General features: G+C 40.6%; 1 protein-coding gene across 1 annotated transcript in view; it reads right to left on the bottom strand.

Annotated features, from left to right (window-relative positions):
* The window catches only part of LOC311110644 (SH3 and PX domain-containing protein 2A-like), a 92,168-nt gene extending 76,337 nt beyond the window's left edge, over window positions 1-15,831 (bottom strand). The window contains exons 1-5 of the mRNA XM_084153185.1: window positions 15,758-15,831; window positions 12,149-12,229; window positions 2,988-3,063; window positions 2,225-2,301; window positions 803-894 (exon numbers count right to left, since the gene is read on the bottom strand). Coding sequence (XP_084009311.1) covers window positions 803-894; window positions 2,225-2,301; window positions 2,988-3,063; window positions 12,149-12,229; window positions 15,758-15,829 — 398 coding nt within the window. The 5' untranslated portion in view covers window positions 15,830-15,831. The remainder of the gene's footprint in view (window positions 1-802; window positions 895-2,224; window positions 2,302-2,987; window positions 3,064-12,148; window positions 12,230-15,757) is intronic.
* Window positions 15,832-19,563: the final 3,732 nt, after the last annotated feature.

Raw genomic sequence — 19,563 nt, forward strand, 5'->3', positions numbered from 1 at the left:
ACACTTCCTGCTTTTACTTATTTATTTTACCTCCTGCTTTGTACCTATGGGTATGCTCACATTATGCCATCATTGACTTGAATGGGGACACCCGTTCTAGTCATTCCATTTCTATGGTAGCACATGCAGCAAGGAGCGGAGGAGAGGATAAATAAATAAATGAATGATCCATTAAAAAAATATTTGAATGGTTATAATGGTGACTGCGGTCATTTGGCTAGACAATAACCGTCATCCAAAATCCCATGACCGTCACAGCCCTAAGGGTGATAAATTAATTATAGTAATGCCTTGTCTGACCTGAGATCTGAACTTAACCTCCCTCTCATAATACCATTGAACAAAAAACACTGCGCTGGGATCAGGTGTCACCTCCCATGTATCATCATTAATATAACACCAGAGCCTTGCTGACCATCCGTCATCTATGTGACATGAGGTCACTTGGAGATCAAAACATGTCAGCGTGGGTGAGAGACGTCTGCACCAGCTGCTAGCACACTGACACACACACACACACACGTACATGCACACCCAAATAAAACTTACGCGTGGTATTATCATATTCATACAAATGAACTCCTGGTACATAGTAACCTAAATGAAGCATGCTTGTTGTTGTACTGCTGTAACAAGTCCACTTGGGGGCAGTGTTTGATACCTTACGGTTTGACTGAAAAGTACAACATGAAGAACCGGTAAAAAGCCCCAAACAGTAAAGACAGAAATTGACAAATAGCCACCATATAAAACATGACAATATGTGGGATAGACATGTGTTATTATTATAAATTAAACTCACTCTTTAGGAGGGTTAAGGTCCTCAGCCTTGGTTTCAAAGAACCTCATCACCTCCTCACTCTGGGAGATCTGGTTAGGGAGCCTCATTAGGGCCTGGAGGGAGAGGGGGAGAGAGATGGAAGAGAGAGGGAAGGAGGGCGAGAGGGAGAGAGGTAGCGATATGGAAAATATTAGAATTGTGAAATAGTATAATGCTCATTCACAATGACAAGACTTCATGACACATCATCAAAACAACGTTATCAGCTAATTAAAGCTAATGTGGTCACATGTTCCCTGGATTTCATCGACTGACTGACTCCATATGTGGAAGCCTCCCACTACATCACAAAAGGACTGTGTGTGTTCCTGTATAGCACGGATACGGACGGCACAGTTTACACTTGAGTAAGGCCCTGTTACTCAGCGGCTGAGAGGATGAAGGGGAGGTCTGGAAGGCGAGAAGGGGAAGGAAGAGGGATCAGAGCCCGGAGCAGTGATAACACAGAGGAAAACAGATGGAGAACGATAACTACCACAATCCTCTCTGACAGGACTACAATTTCGTCTGTTTTGAAAACTACTTTAGAAATAAACTGTTTGCATACACAATGAATAACTGTATATGATATAGACGTAGGGACATACAGTATTTATATAAACTGTAAAACAGATAATGACATTTTAGAACATTATTATTTTTTTGACTCAGCACTTTGGGTCATAAGACAGGTTTCAGTTTTCTCCACAATAAATAGGCAAGCCACCAAGTGTCCCAGATCCAAGAATGCCTGAAACAAATGAGGTTAGGTGGCTAGCTGTGTTTATTTCTCCTCTCAAATGCTGAATCATTCTGTTCTACGGATGCTGTGTTTGACCCTATTTCCCCCCTTTCCTATATAAACCCACTATGTGAAAGGAAATGACATAAGAGAAGATCGAGCAGGACTTTCCTGTGGATGCTGGTGGTGGAGATAGAGCCAGGCCTCAGAAGCTACCACAGCAAACATGCTACAAAGACATTCAAACTAAACCATCTCTTGAAATGACTGGACTATGTGAGATGTGGCTCCTTAGTAGGTTATGAGTAAAAGATAGACCTCTTGCCATACATTAAAGGGATACTTGGTAACAAGGCCCTTTATCTACTTCCCCAGAGTCAGATGAACTCGTGGATATCATTTTTATGTCTCTGCATGCAGTTTGAAGGAAGTTGCTAACCACCGCCAGTCATTGCACTAACGCTAGTTAGCATTGGCTCGAGAAACTACCTCTAACTTCCTTCATACTGGACAGAGACATAAAAATGGTATCCATGAGTTCATCTGACTCTGGGGAAGTAGATAAAGGGCCTCATTGCCAAAATCCCGAAGCATCCCTTTAAAACAGCAAACAGTGCATCATAATTTACTGCGAAGAAAAAAACATGATAATTTGTTCTTACTCTGCAGTAGTCATCAAGATGCTTCAACCTTTTCACAGCCACGTCTCTGACTTGACTTCGCCGAAATAAGACTTTACCTGTAAAAGAGACTTAGCACTTTGAGTTGTCATTGAATGTGCTGTTTCTAAAGGTACCACCAGGTGGCATGACATTAGCACAGACCCAAGCGTTCGGCAGTGGACTTTACACAAAAGGTCTGGCCTATTATGTAGTAGGCCTATTCTAAATAGTATGTAGTACTCAAGACAAGATTTCATGAAAAAGACCAATGTCAAATATGTGTGTGAAATTTGTGAGTGTGTATCTGTCTTTTTGTCTGTCTGTGATAACAGTAAGAGGACTGTTTCTTTTCGAGTGCCTAAGTGCACAGAGCCCACTCCCTGGCTAGGTTTTACAGGGCAGTGTAAACAACACTATCCAGACGTTTGGGAGCGGTGCAGCTCTCTGACAATGGCACTCTTCACTCCATTGGGGCATACTGAGGTTATCAGATTAGGGAGAGATTCTCTCTACCAGCCTCCCACTGCCATACCACAACCACACCACAGCTTTATTCACCCGACTGGAACAGTGGGAAAAATTGAAATGTGCTGTGTTAGAACAGACCCATTTCTATTCAAAATGATAGAGAAGCAAGTCCTTTCTGTGTGTTCTTGGGTTTCATTGAATTTGGTTTCATTGTGTTGTCAAACCCCCACCTCTAAAATGCTGCTATACTGGTTGATGAGTGCAGTATGTTCTCTGTACATGTTGGCATGCTCACCTGGTAAGAAGGGAATGATTCTGTTTTTGGGGTCCTTCTGTCCTCCCTCCACTGGGAACTTGTCCAGGATCTGCATCTGGAATTAAAGAGAAGGCAAAGAACATCTTAACTTTTGTCATATAAAACAAATGGATAACCGTTTTCAATTAATACAGTCCTAAGTGCTATGTAGTTTATTTTTTTAATGTTATGTCAAACTTAAATCAATTACTGCTGGTAATAAAGTCAATTTGATAGCTATGTGACAAACAAAGCCATTTAGCTATTAGCACTAAATGAGAGGAAGCTCAAAGTGGAGGAATCTAGATGAGATCAGGGTGAGGAGAACCACTGGGTCATGACCTCTTAGCATCAGTCGACCTCCCAGCTAAATTACTACAATGTGGGGTGTAATTACATAGTCTCTGAAGAGCTACTATGTACCAGACACAGGCCCACTTTCATCTCTGGCACTGCAGACAGCCTTACGTCACTCACCACAGTCATCTGAAAACACACTCACAACAACAACCCCCAGAACTCACAGCGCTGTGTGCATTAGTGTAGGTAGTCTAACCACATGAAGTGTTCTAGACATGTTAAACCTAGACTCAGAGACAGTTCTCGAACCATGATCATTGTCGCTCTACTGAGTGCATAAAAAATTGAGTAACCCAATAATTTACTTGAGTTAGGGCAACAGATGTGCGTGAAGGAGAGGTCATTCTGTATCAAGTGGTCTTTTATGACGAGATCACATAAAAATGCATTCTGCTGTGAATGCACGCATGCCTGCAAGTTTGCCTACGTGTGTGTGTGTGTGTGTGTGTGTACATACTTGCGTGTGTTCATGACCGCATGTGTGCATGTGGCGTGTGCATGAATACATGAGCGCATGCATTGGTGAGTGTGCAAAAGGTGCGTGTGCCTAAGTGTCAAGTGTATATCTGTTTGCGTCACGCTCACTAAGTTTCGGGTTTCCTGGTCTAATAAATCATTCCAATGTGCTGTAGTAAATATATGCAGGGAGAGTCCTACAGTAACAAGCCTGCTCAGCTCCAGATGTGGTCCTGCCCTTCCTTGTTCCAGATGTGCTCTGGAGAGGGACTGATACTGTGAACAGATGTATCCAGGCCAGGGGACTGGGCCAGGGCCAAAGTGGACCAAAGAGGACGCAAAAGAACCAGGTGTACAAAGAGTCCCAGGCCAACTTGGTGGGCAGAGTCATTATGTCTGGGTCGGAATGGTTGTTTGAGAGGGTTTTCAGCTAAAGTTGGTTTAGTTATTTTCTTGTGGTTTTTCTCTCTCTGCTTCTCTGCTGCCGTTGATGAAACTTTACATCTCTTTTGGACCTTGGTATTTCCCCCTCACAAACAGAGACCGTAAATGAGGAGTGGTTTCCTTTGAAGGGGAATGCACTCAATATTGTCCTTTGAGAGTAAGGGGGAAAAGCTGAACATTAAGAGCTGGTTTGGTTAACCAAGTTATCTACAGTATATAAATGGGAAGATAGAAATTAAAGTTTCCCATGGCATCATGCTATTGACAAAAAAGCAAAGATTTAACTCTACTAAAACCAGATTCAATGCATCTTACAAAACAATGCATAAAGAGATTTGCACTTACAGTAAGTGTGGCTGCAACAAAATATGGGATAAGCCTACAGGATGAGGCAAATCTGTTTTCATGTCATTACTCTACACACACTGCCATTATTACATCTACAGAGTAATAATAATAATAATAATAATAATAATATGCCATTTAGCAGACGCTTTTATCCAAAGCGACTTACAGTCATGTGTGCATACATTTTTACGTACTCAACTGTACCTTCACTAAAGCTTAGTTTTTCTCAAAATTGCATTTCTCAAAAGAGCTGCAGATAACATGTTACTTTGAGTGTGTGGCACAGTCAGAAAAACAATAGGCTCCTATTGTTTATCTGACTGTTTATCCGACAGTGCCATACACTCATAGTAACATGTTATCTGTATCGCTGGTGGACATGATAGCAGTAGCCTGCTCCCCGCAGGCTGGGAGAGTTCTCTCCACACCTCTAACAGATCTCTGGCAAACCGAGAACATTCCCAATCCCAGAGCAATGCTGGGATCCCCCTTAGGCACGACTGGATCTGCTCCAAACTTCACGGGACAGGTGGGAGACCCATCATTCCCATGGAAACACAGTAACAGCTTGGAATCACAACTCCCTGTGCGGGCAATTCTCCTGTTACATTTGTGTTACGGCAGCTTTAGTCAGTTGCCCAGGAGATGTTTTATTTGTGTATACAGTGTTTCTTTCCCAAAGTGTGCAGTTCAGTTTAATGTGTTAAAAGTGCTGTGTCAGCCAAGTCTACCCTAGGGGGGGATTAAAATACAGGTGCTAGGATGTAATTCTCTCTCTCATAATTAATGGATGTTATTTGTAGGGGTTGATACATTTTTCGTTAGTGCAAATCAAACCTGACATTTTCAAGTGAAAATGATCAACTTTAGAATCCGATTTAAACCTCGAATACACTAGGCATAGAAGGCATAGAATGCACTTTGGTCTGCACTGTAAATGTTTGGCCAGATTGCAAGTGTCACACCCCTGTGGAATGTGTCCGTTTTGAAATGAAATTCCAACACCTATCTTTTACATTACTCCTAACTGGAAAAATTGCCAAAAGTCAATGACTATGCTTCTCAAGTATATTTCAGATTGCCATACCATAAAAAGCATATCTGAAGCACAGGCATTCATAAACAGAACACAAAGAGAGAAAGAGTAGGGAAACAAAAATTGACATTGAGTATTGTTCAGCGCCCAGACAGAAAGAGGGTGGAAGAATGTATGAGTGGGAAGACATTGAATTTCATGTAGTGGTTGTGTTCTAGCATCAACAATACATTTGTTTACTGCATGTACACTATCGGCCAAAAGTTTTAGAACATCTACTCATTCAAGGGGTTACATTGTAGAATAATAGGGAAGACATCAAAACTATGAAATAACACATATGGAATCATGTAGAAACCAAAAAAGTGTTAAACAAATCAAAATATATTTTATATTTGAGATTCTTCAAATAGCCACCCTTTGCCTTGATGACAGCTTTGCACACTCTTGTCATTCGCTCAACCAGCTTCATGAGGTAGTCACCTAGAATGTATTTCAATTAACAGGTGTGCCTTCTTAAAAGTTAATTTGTGGAATTTCTTTCCTTCTTAATGCGTTTGAGCCAATCAGTTTTGTTGTGACAAGGTAGGGGTGGTATACAGAAGATAGCCCTATTTGGTAAAAGACCAAGTCCATATTATGGCAAGAACAGCTCAAATAAGCAAAGAGAAATGACAGTCCATCATTAATTTTAGACATGAAGGTCAGTCAATAAGGAACATTTCAAGAACTTTGAAAGTTTCTTCAAGTGCAGTTGCAAAAACCATCAAGCGCTATGATGAAACTGGCTCTCATGAGGACCACCATAGGAATGGAAGACCCAGAGTTACCTCTGCTGCAGAGGATAAGTTCATTAGAGTTACCAGCCTCAGAAATTGCAGCCCAAATAAATGCTTCACAGAGTTCAAGTAACAGACACATCTCAACATCAACTGTTCAGAGGGGACTGTGTGAATCAGGCCTTCATGGTTGAATTGCTGTAAAGAAACCACTACTAAAAGGACACCAATAAGAAGAAGAGACCTGATTGGGCCAGGAAACACTAGCAATGGACATTAGACTGGGGGAAATGTGTCCTTTGGTCTGGAGTCCGAATTTGAGATTTTTGGTTCCAACCGCCGTGTCTTTGTGAGACGCGGTGTGGGTGAACAGATGATCTCCGCATATGTAGTTCCCACAGTAAAGCATGGAGGAGTTGTTGTTATGGTGTGGGGGTGCTTTGCTGGTGACACCGTCTGTGATTTATTTAGAATTCAAGGCACACTTAACCAGCATGGCTACCACAGCATTCTGCAGCGATACGCCATCCCATCTGGTTTGGGCTTAGTGGAACTATCATTTGTTTTTCAACAGGACAATGACCCAACACACCTCCAGACTGCGTTAGGGCTATTTGACCAAGAAGGAGAGTGATTTAGCGCTGCATCATCTGACATGGCCTCCACAATCCCCCGACCTCAACCCAATTGAAATGGTTTGGGATGAGTCGTACGGCAGAGTGAAGGAAAAGCAGCCAACAAGTGCTCAGCATATGTGTGAACTCTTTCAAGAATGTTTAAAAAGCATTCCAGGTGAAGCTGGTTGAGAGAATACCAAGAGTGCGCAAAGCTGTCATAAAGGCAAAGGCTGGATATATATAAAATATATTTTGGTTTGTTTAACACTTTTTTGGTTACTACATGATTCCATATGTGTTATTTCATAGTTGTTATTTCATGATGTCTTCACTATTATTCTTCTATGTAGAAAATAGTAAAAATAAAGAAAAACCCTGGAATTAGTAAGTGTCCACACTTTTGACTGGTACTGTATTTTGATTTGTTAAAAAGAAATTGGTTGCTACATGATTCCATATGTGTTATTTCATATTTTTGATATCTTCACTATTATTCTACAAATGTAGAAAACTTTTGACCGGTAGTGTAGTTCACAACAGAGAAATGAAAACAAGTCCTACATACAGTCCTCAAATGATTCCGATGGTCACCCTTGCAGTGGCGTGTCCAGGGTCTGGCCCAGTGGCCCCACCAGAAATTCTGAGATCTGATAGGTTGTCTCTGAATATATTGATAATTTTTACCACGACGCGCACCGATAGCAAGACTCAATCTCACCGGAGAAAGCATCGGAGCGAGCGAAACAGCGCCCCTCTGTTTTAGTATGTGTAGCCCATGTAACTGATGCTGTCTGGCCAAATATAATATGGCATGTCATACTCTTTTTGGCCAGACAGTATCAGATACATGGGCTGCAGATACTAAGACAGAGGGGCGCTGTTTGCCTTGCTCAGATAATTTCTCTTGTGAAATAAATTCAACCTCTTGGGAATTGAAGGAACATTTGAAAACACGGATAGACAAGAATTATAAAATAATTGTATACGTTTGTTTCTTTTTTTATTACTAACCTTTTTGGGGAAGCCTGGCTTCCCTTGGCACCCATGAATACACGCCACTTTTTAGGCTGAATGTCATTACACTTATGGTGTTTGTAATAGCAACTAGCTCTCACAGTCTCACGTCAGAATTAGATGTTCATTCATGTTTCTCAAATGTCAAATTCTGAAGTTGTTCCAAACATCACATTTCGAAGTGTTTAATGTTAAGTTTAGGTATTAACTCATAATTTTTAAGGTAAGGGTTAAGTTTAGGCATTAACTCCAAAATCTTAAGGTTAGGCAATAAATCCAAATGGTTAAGGTAAGGGTTAAGGTTTGGGATAGGCTTAAAACAAAAATATAAAACAACGCTTTCTATCGCTGGATTCAAACGTATAACCTTTTGAATCAGAGGCAGATGCTTACACCCATCCGCCATCCCCGCCCTAGCAAAAAAGAAACCTACTTGAAGGTAAAAGTGCTCACTGTTGCCCCTTATGGACGGTTTCCACATCATCTCCCGACGTCCTCAGACATGGATGAACGTCGAATACTGACTTGCATCACGGGTGACCTGGCTGTGTAATAGATGTCCCTTTCCATTCAAATGGCGGGTGCACAGTGCACTGTTCGGATGCTGGACTTATTTTGGAGTTGATGAACGTGCACAGGTAACCTACTAAACCTACTTTTTGAAATGATTTGTTTGACAATCAGATGAAAACATCATGACTGGTTGTGTTCATGACACATTAAAAGGTAATACATTTTTACAGTTAAATTACATGTCTTTACTATAAAAACCATAAAAGAAATGTATCCACATTGGAGGTCCCGTTAAAAAAATAGAGACCCCCCGAAAGTCACAGTATAATTCACACTCTGGATGGCACTTTCAAGTGAACTCACTGCTGTATGCTAATACCTTTATATAAAATCCTGACCTTGAATGCAAACACTTTTTGAATTTATTTATTTTTTATTTGAACAGGGAAATGTACCAAACATACTGTAAGTTGAAGCATTTAATGCGTTGAACCATCATAATTATAGCGGAAAAAAAATCGATTAACGATCAAAATGTTATGGCCCATCTAAACTGGGTCTGTGCCCCACCTTGGCCAAACCATTCAAAATGTTCTGGACATGCCACTTCACCCTTTACCTATTACAGAGGATGGCTATCACACACTTAGGACTGATCAATACCTCAACAGTTTATTGATCCTGCCTTCCATTGCTTCACTCAAGGTTTCATGATTAGTACTTTCACACTCAAAATGACATCAAAGCTCATAGGATTTGGGATAGTGAATTTTCAAAGTGAATAAACTAGGGCAGCAGACAAATTACAGTGCAGACAGAGATGATTCTGATTCTGATTCTGGTCCAACTCCTGAACCCAAAAATAAAGCGACTAAGGGACCTTTAGAGGAGTTTCCATCCGAGCGGAGAGCGAAGAGAAACGGGCCAACTTGCACACGCCGCAATCCCCCAGTGGAATGTCATGACCTCTGTGTTATGTCGTCTGTGGTCCAAGGGTGTGGAGCAGGGAAGATAATTTCTCTTTAAGGGTAGAAACTCTGTTCGGGATCATTTCTGCTTAGTTCAAAATGTGTGGGTGAAAACATTTCTCTCAGACATATACACACCAGAGATGATGATGTAGGAGCACAAGCTCTGCAACATTTTACACCAAACAAAATTAAAGCAATTATTTAGCTAAATCTCAGGAACTTGTGAGAAATGTGTAGATTACTCATGTGTTTTTACACTCTACACAGTACAAACTGTGAAGTCAGCAAAAGATGAGAGAAGAGTCAACTGGATGGAAAATAATGGTTTCTAGTGATAGCATCCCTGAGGAGTAGTAAAGAGCTCTGATGAGTGTGCTAGAGAGTTTGGCAACATTAGGAGTAAGTGTACTTAAACCATCACCCTACTTTCAAGGGATACTTTATCTAACAGACAAATTACTAGCTAAGCTAGTGAACACTGGCTAACAATACTACACATCTAGCTATCAAGAGCTACTGCATTTCGAAGACAAACAACTATGACAGGCAATTTCATAAACACATGAAAATTCATGTCCAGCTTTATGTTACAACTGTGTACACCAACCACATTTTTTTTAATCTCAGATTTCATTCTTTCATACTAAATAATGCATATGATCCCTTGGCAAGCCAGAGAGTGCAAAGCATGTTCCTGTTCCCTGCAAGCTTCGAACTGAAGAGTGTGATTGTGCTTAAAGGACAGAGAACAGAGCTGAGCCTCAGATGAACTGTAGGTGTCTGTTGGCACCAGGCACAAATACTAACTCACACAGACAGGCTTTGTGTCTACTTAGCAGAAAACAAGAATTGCAGCCACTAGAGGAGTTCATAGAACAGAGAGGAATGAAGGAGTGGATCATCCTAACTATTGCTAGATTTCTACAACACTAGTAGCCAAAAAATGAATTATTTTTGGCAATGAAGTACAGTAAAACGTCATAATCTTAGATTATGTATGTTGAAAAATCACAAACTAATGGAAATATATGCATCATTAAAACACAGCGAGATACTGTGTTTGAGTATCTACAATCTAGAGCAAGCGGGAAGGATTCATTACTTTATCCAGCATGTAGTACAGGAAAAGCCACCCTTATCTCTCGCTCTCATCATGTTTGGTGGTCATTTCACTCCCCAATGACCATCCCTCCACCCCTCCTTCCTGATCATGACTTCCCCTTCATTTCCACTCAGCGCATGTTGGGATTAAAGCCTGTCGTCTCCTCAGCTGGATCCTATACCCCCAGGGAGGTCACAAATCCCACTGGCCCGGAAGGACTTCCAGGAGACTCAAACACTCAACAAGTGTTCAGTGGAAGCTGCTTGCCGCAATGTTTTCATCTACAGACCTATAAAAGGACACAGCTGTTTAAAAGCCTGTGTGATATTGTCATTGTCAAAAATTGGGCTACAATTCAAGTGCTAAACTAAATTGCTTCCGCAAAAATACAAAACATTGTTCAGATGAGGACTTGGAGATGTTGATGAAGATAACTAACCATGTTACTAATGTTATAACCATGAATCCATTCCCTGGATCACCCAATGAGTCTACCCTTCTTCCTGTACCTGGTCCCACATAATGATAAAAGATACATCATATGCTTTCAGTCAGTGTATAACAATACAAGGGACAAACAACACCATAACTGACTAATGGACCATACTGTATGACTATGAGGGACTAATAAAAGGCAGTATCCCTACACATTCTCTGTGTGGACAGGTGTTGACCTTTGTGCTTCACAGACACTGAAACTGAGCCAGAGCCAGGAGCAGGGATCTCTGGACAATACTAATGTTTACAGAGACAGGGGAGATGCTCAGTTTCCATCAAACAGAGCAGGATAACAGGATTTTACTGGCTATTAGCAAGGGTCCCTGGAACAGTCAAGGGTCCACCTTCAACAGTCAAGAGGCCTGCAGTACAGTCTGAGTATGAATGTGTCTTCAGTGGGTTTCAATTGGAAAGTTTGGCATCAGCAGCCCAAGAAGTTTCCCTCAAGGCCATTGATGTCCCTCCAACCAATAAAGGGGCAACTTCACCCCTCATCCAATCTTTCAGTCTGAGGTAATTTTTTCCTCTCACCACTAGTCTGCAGGACTTGTGATGCATGGGCAGATGGGATTTTCCCTATTTCCGCCAGGCACCAATGGTCTTCAATGGGGCTTTTCAGTTGGGGCTTCCCCTGATTGAAATAATTTTGTGGGGAACACACAAAGCATTGACTCCCCACTGAGCACCAGACGGCCATCACTCAAAGTTCATGTTAATGTAATCTCATAGAGAACCTCATAGCAATGTCTTTTGCAACATATTCTAATAGATCATGAGTATTATGGTCCATTTAGAGGGCAGCAGGTCAGTTTGACAGGAAATCCAGGGTTGGGGAAAAGTGATTGAGGAAATGTATGCATTGAAAGAAAAATAGATGTTAAAACGTACAGATTCACTGTTTGAAATACACGTTTACGTTAGTATAAGTTTAAGATGACTGAGTGCATGATCAAACAGATACTGGAAAATGGTTCTATATCATCGTGCTATGGTCATATCTGCTAAAGAAAAATAAACTCTTACCTGGAGATCAAAGAATTTGCTGTATCTCCTATAGATGACATGAGAGGTGGAGTCGGAGTATGTGACATTGATGAGGTACACCTACAGAAGAAAACAAACAAGGAAAATTCATTAACAACAAAGTCACATTCGTCAAAGACGCATACAGTGTCTTCAGAAAGTATTCCTACCCGTTGACTTATTCCACATTTTGTTGTGTTACAGCCTGAATTCAAAATTGATTAAATATTATTATTTATTTCACCCATCTACACACAATACCCCATAATGACAAAGTCAAAACCTGTTTTAAGAAATGTTAGCACATTTATTGAAAATTAAATACAAAAATATCAAATTTACATAAGTATTCACACCCGTGAATGAATACACGTTAGAATCACCTTTGGCAGTGATTACAGCTGTGAGTCTTTTGGGTAAGTCTAAGAGCTTTGCACACCTAAAATTCTTCAAGCTCTGTCAAGTTGGTTGTTGATCATTAATAGACAGATTTACATCAAAACTGTAACAAGGCCACTCAGGAACATTCAAAATCGTCTTGGTAAGCAACTCCAGTGTAGATTTGGCCTTGTGTTTTAGGTTATTGTCCTGCTGAAAGGTGACTTTGTCTCCAAGTGTCTGTTGGAAAGCAGACGAAGACAGGTTTTCCTCTAGGATTTTGCCTGTGCTTAGCTCTATTCTGTTTATTTTTATCCTAAAAAACTCCCTAGTTCTTCATACCCATAACATGATGCAGCCCCGATCATGCTTGAAAATATGAAGAGTGGTACTCAGTGATGTGTTGTGTTGAATTTGCCCCAAAATTACCACTTTTGTATTCAGGACATAGAGTTAATTTCTTTGCCACATTTTTTGCAGTTTTACTTTAGTGCCTTATTGCAAACAGGATGGATGTTTTGGAATATTTGTATTCTTTACAGGCTTCCTACTTTCACTCTGTCATTTAGGTTAGTATTGTGGAGTAACTACAATGTTGTTGATCTATCTTCAGTTTTCTCCTATCACAGCCATTAAACTGTTTTAAAGTCACCATTGGCCTCATGGTGAAATCCCTGGCCGATTTCCTTCCTCTCCGGCAACTGAGTTAGGAAGAACGCCCGTATCTTTGTAGTGACTGGGTGTACTGATACATCATCCAAAGTGTAATTAATAACTTCACCATACTCAAAGGGATATTCAATGTCTGCTTTTTTATTTTTACCCATCTACTATTGGTGCCCTTTTTTTGTGAGGCATTGGAAAACCTCCCTGGTCTTTGTGGTTGAATCTGTGTTTGAAATGTACTGATCGACTGAGGGACCTTACAGATAATTGTATGTGTTGGGTACAGAGATGAGGTAGTCATTCAAAAATCATGTTAAACACTATTATTACACACAGAGTGAGTCCATGCACCTTATTATGTGACTTGTTAAGCACATTTTTACTCCTGAACTTATTTAGGCTTGCCATAACAATGGGGTTGAATATTTATAGACTCAAGACACTTCAGCTTTTCATATTTAATTAATTTGTAAACATCTCTAAAACATATTTCCACTTTGACATTATGGGGTATTGTGTGTAGGCCAGTGACACAAAATCTTAAATTCAGGCTGTAACACAACACAATGTGAAAAAAGTCAAGGAGTGTGAATACTTTCTGAAGGCACTGTAATACCACTTAGTTTTGAATGACCCAATGACACATAGAGAATTCCCTTCAGACTAAACTTCAAGAGGTCAGTAGAGGTCAAGCTAACTCATTAGGCCTGTCTGTCTGCACACACCTCATTAGAAGCCTGTGTGTGGTCAAAGAGGTGGTCAACAGGGTTTAACCATTAGCCATTTCATTTTGGGTTTCACATTTAAACAATTGAAGGAAATAAACAACTATTTACACTTCATTGGCTCCAACTTTGATAGACTAGCTAGTTAGGCTAGAGTTGCAATTTCTAGTATTTTACCATGTTGTTTTGTCAGACTCTAGTCTACAGCCATGACATAGTCCCAGAGGGGGCTGTTGGCTATAACTATATGGCTAGAGTGGGAGCTCTCCCTGGCACTCACTATGTAGGCCACAAACACTTGGGCACACCCTGTCTTCTACTGCAGATGCAGGAACATATGCTATTGTTCTGCATTTGTATGCGAGTTCTGAGTGTCGCTACACATGGCTACAATCTGTAAAGACGTAACTGTCCTATTTGAAATCAAGTCTTGATTTTAAGCATAATTCATTATAGAAATAGTGTGTTGCAGGGTGGAACAAGTTCCTGTACAGTTAATTGAGTGGAGACGACATGACCAAATGCTTTGGATTAAGTGTTTAGGAAACAACAGTGCCCCTAAAGTGTGGTAAATACAGATCCCTTTGAGAATGTCTTACATGCAGTGCATAGAGAGCAAATTTGGAGCTGTGCAGTAAATGGTAACATCAGTTCAAACACCTCATTTGTTCGTATGACACACATTTAGTATATGTATTATGTGTTTTGGGCACTAGAGACTCATTCAACACATCATCAAGAGAGGTTCTCTCAAGCCCAACATAATACTGCTGAATGTACAATAGCTGTACAAAACAATCGCTTTCTGGTGTTGTTGTTGGACTGTTAAAATAACAATGGGTTGCAAACTTGCAATAAAATCCAACATGGTATCTGACCATATCCACATCACTCTGCATGCAAGTCAGCATAATATCTGCATGACTAGCAAACTCTCAAGACTTTGTCAAAGAGGCCAACGGATTCCACAGAATATCTCCAAGCTGGCGGGACATTAAGCAAAAACACCACCATTAAAGCTTGGGTATGTGGACTGTGGAGACATTACTTATTTATAAGTAGTGTTTTTACTTATTCTTACTAGCTAAAAGCACAAGGACATGGGACTTCTTCCAAGGCAAGTTAAACACAGGCTTGTCAATACTTGTTAATGCCCCATTTCATTTATATACATTATAGAACATTTTAAATAATTTAAAAAATTGCTTTTTGGACCAGAGGTGATGGAAGGTATCTGAAAGAAACTGTCTTCAATCTCTAAACACTGTGGTAATACTGTAGTTGCCAAAGGCTCTCAGAGTCATTGTGCCCAGTCTCCCTCTCTCACTCATGCAAGGAAGTCACACTGTAACCTTGGAGACAAAAGACAAAGGGTTGCTTTTTTCCTCTCTCTAAAACAGGACAAGCATTTTCAGTTGCTTAGCTCATAGATAATGAGATTTGATTTATGTTTTACTCATGGGACTTCCCAGGCCAGCAGCATCTCCCAATGTGACACCCCAGGTGGAAGGCTTTGCACTGGGCTTAGGGACTTCAGGGAGGACTGGTTACATCGATCCTCTCTCTGCTTAAATAATCCTATTGGACCTGGCAGACTAATAGATTTTCCTCCATAGAGACTAGCATTGTTCCTACTTGTCCCAGAGCATATAATTCTACAATATAGATAACTCAAGTTTTTACTTATTGACAGGAGAATGACCACAAAAGCATAATAAAAGAATAAGTATGTGCGCGTATTTAAAAGTGATAGCTCAGACAAATCTTCAAGTAATTGTTTATGGTCATGAAGAACAAGCCAAGCGTCTGCCATTGGCAGAGACCAGTAGAGTATACTCACATAATGTTTGGAGGGATTCCGCCTCTTCTGCACATCCACAACATTCACTTCAAGGACAGTTCGAAACTGCATCTTGAACAACTTAAAAATGTGATCCAGTTGATGGAAATGTAGTTATGTGGGGGGCATTTATGCTCCTCTTATTGTCAAGGAACGTTTTAGCAGGTCAATCTATCAATGCGCAAATGTCCTTAAAAATACATCATGCAAGCCTAAAAGAAAAGTCCATGTTTGTCATGTAAAGTTTGGCGTAACAATGCGCAACTTGCGTGTTGATCCGCTATCCAATGCAAGTTGCTGCCAGCTGCAGGTTATTTTTGCGGAGCAGGAAATACTGTAAACAACACACTGAACAGAAGGAGGGCAGCGGTTTGGCGATCGCATAATGCAGAGCACTGCTGCTCAGCCCTCCTTGAAGGAAAAGTAGGTTGGACCTTGTGTTGGATAGTTACAGTCCTTTAATGAGGGGCGGGGTGACTCTAGCAATTGTCATTTGTAGGGCTGAGGAATTACTAAAGCCTAAGAAATAGTGTGCTCCCAAACACATAATATTTATAAACAACTAGAATAGAATAAAATAGAATAGCTTATTTAAAATATTCTAGTAGAATAGACGTATCTAAAGGACCCATATCTACCATGACTAGCTAGGCCTATCATGAAATAGGCCTATAGGCTACAGCAGGAATTGTAGGTCTGCTCTAAATTGGATTCCAACAATGACGAATTTGGCATAGGCTACAAAAACGACAAATTATGACACCCTACAAGTCCACTATAACACATTCAGCAAATTGCCATAGGACACATTTTTGTAGTTGAACAAAATTGCATTTTCAATAGTTAGTTTTATCTCAGTCTGTTAGTCTACTGTTTTCCATTACCCAATTCCATTGTTGAGCAAGAAGTTGAAACAAGTGGCTATACTGCACTCTATTGGTCATCTTTCATAATGCATTCTATGGTTCTTTGTCATGAACCCAGAACTTTTCTAAATCTAAATTGTTAACACGTGAGCAGTGGCGGCTGGTGAAAAATATTCTCGGTGGGGCTGTGCCATACTTTTTTTTTCCTGTAACCATCGCGATATATTTTAACACACACTGCAGGACAGCAGTGCTCAGTGAAACATTCAGTAATTATTTAATGCCAATATTAAAAAGTTGAGGCATTCTTACACAAAAACATATTACACAAACCCAAGCCTTTCATTTGCATTTAAAGTGAACTTTTCACCATTGGTAGTAAACAGGCAACGCAACAGGCATGCTGTCAGAACAGAGTGGAAAGTGGACAATAACATGAAATTATTATAAAGTTTATAGGAAATCTTACACTGTATAAAAGGATGTATAATATAGAAATGGATATCAAGTGGATGAACTCAAACCTTTGACTGGAAGAATAGCATACAGTATTTTATGATCATACTAAATGTGACTAATTGTTAATGTGCTCCAGAACTGCAACAATTAATTGATACAAACAACATATATACAGTAATATTAGCAAAGACACTATTAAGACTTTCTAGAGTACCATATATAACTGGATTTTTTATGCTAAGGTCAACTATATACAAAGAAACATGCGGCCAGAGCTGCTCTGTGTGTGTGTGTCTGTCATCTTATTTGTACAGGAATTTTGCCCGTCTGTCCTTCTGAGTGGCAAACCTCTCAATGACCCTTTGATTAAAGTCAGGAATGTCCCTGACAAGTTTCTTCTCCATGGAGAGCATGGCCAGAGCGTTCAGGCGATCCTGTGTCATGCTGTTTCTCAGGAAGGTCTTGATCCTTTTCAGTGTAGAGAAGCACCTTTCTGACTCAGCAGTTGTCATGGGTGTGGTGATGAGGATCTTGAGGAGGCTGGCAGTCTCTGTGAAAGTGCTCTGAAGGTTGTTCTCCATGAAGAACTGGTACAGGGGCACTGCACCACTACAAGCCTTGAACTCACTGTTCTCATAGATGAGGGACAGTTCGGTTTTGAGCTTGGCCTTGTTCAACATGGGGTACGCCTCCACGGTTGTTTCAAGCGCTGTATCGGGGAACTTCACACTGTGTTGTGGGAACAACTCTCCGTGCAATAGTGTTGCGCTGATGAGGTGCTGGGTGAAGGAGAACCTCTCTTTGGCATGACTCAGGATGGTATCACATACCTGTAAAAGATACATCATCAGCTTTAATTTGCAATTAAGCTATTTTGATGCAAGTGATCCTGACTGACACATGCCTATGTCCAACTCAAGTATATGATTACCAAGGTGCTGATTGTTCAGGGTTTTGGCTACATACTACCAGGCCTGAAAATAGTTCTAGGGGGAAACACTGACAATTACATCACAACTTACCTCTATAGCCAACCTCTGTTGTTCTCCTGGTCCCAGCATCCTCCGTCGCTTGATGGGCTGTTGCTGCTCATCAGATGCGCTGTCCCCACACAAAGAGGGAATTGAGGCCCTGGGTCCAAAAAATAAAGTTTAATTTGATAACTTGCAATCAGACTTCTTAACTCACTGTAATTCCCCCTCAACACACAACCAGTGACTTTTATATATATATATATATATATATATATATATATATATATATATATATATATATATATATATATATATATATAGAGAGAGACAGACAGACAGACAGATAGTGTGTATATACACACAAACTATGTCTAGTAACTGCTTTTAACCTGTGATGTACATAATTAACTGATGTTATTACGTTTTAAAGCCTTTTTCTATTACATTTGTGAGAGGGATGCAACATCATTTTGTTCTGCTGTGCACTTAGCAATAAAGTTAATCTTCAATAACAACTAGGCCTCTTCAAGAAATTGACCTGGTGGACACCTGAATAATTATTACAAACTGTGTAGTACTTTCCTGCATTATTATCAACGTCTGATTGTGTCTTCTCTTTCCTTTTAAAATACTAAAACAAATATAATTGTGACGGCTCTATGATAATCACTCACTTTGATGACCAGACACATTTAGGCTTTTAAACTGTTGTAAGTGAACTATTCATCTTTCTAACAACATCTTTATCAGCCAATAGTAAATATAGTTATTTACCTGATTGTTAGCATGCTGTCTGTGAACCTCTGGACAAGTGCTTTAATGAAGACAGGGTCGATGTTCCTCTTCTGCAGCTGGCTGAAAAGCATGTCCACATTTGGCATGATCTTGTGGAACAGTGCCAGGAAAAAACAGAAAGCCTCGTCTTCGAGCATCCTCACAAAGCCCCCCGCCTCTCTGACAGTCGGGGCATCAAAGTTCCCAGAGTCTCTGATGGTCTGGAAACACGTTAGGAGGTCATCCCTGTACTCGTACACAGTGTTTACAGCGCGACTGTGGAAGTTCCACCGTGTTGTAGAGGCTCTGGGGAGTCTATGCGCAACCACTTCGTCAAGCACGGTGGTTCGCTTGGGAGACCTGGAGAAGAAAGCAGAAAATCCTGCAAGGTCGGAAAAGAAAGTGCCGATCCTGGGGATGCGTGAAGTAGCCTGCTGCATGATGAGGTTCAGCTGATGTGCATAGCAGTGGACGTAGTGCGCATTTTCGTACACATCCACTATTTTACGCTGCACTCCGCCGGTGGCTCCCCTCATCACACTTGCTCCGTCGTAAGCCTGGGCAATAAGTTTGGCCTTTTGTCCATGTGAGAGTATGGTGCTGAGCCTCTCCAGCAGCGCTGTAGCGATGGTGTCGGCGGTTGCGTTCTCGATCAAAATGAACTCGAAAAAACGCTCTTGGACGTTACTTTTAGCATCGATGTAGCGTATCACAAGCACCAACTGGCAGTGGG

This window comes from Coregonus lavaretus (genome assembly GCF_964263955.1).
Source record: "Coregonus lavaretus genome assembly, chromosome: 36".
NCBI classification, from domain to species: Eukaryota; Metazoa; Chordata; class Actinopteri; order Salmoniformes; family Salmonidae; genus Coregonus; species Coregonus lavaretus.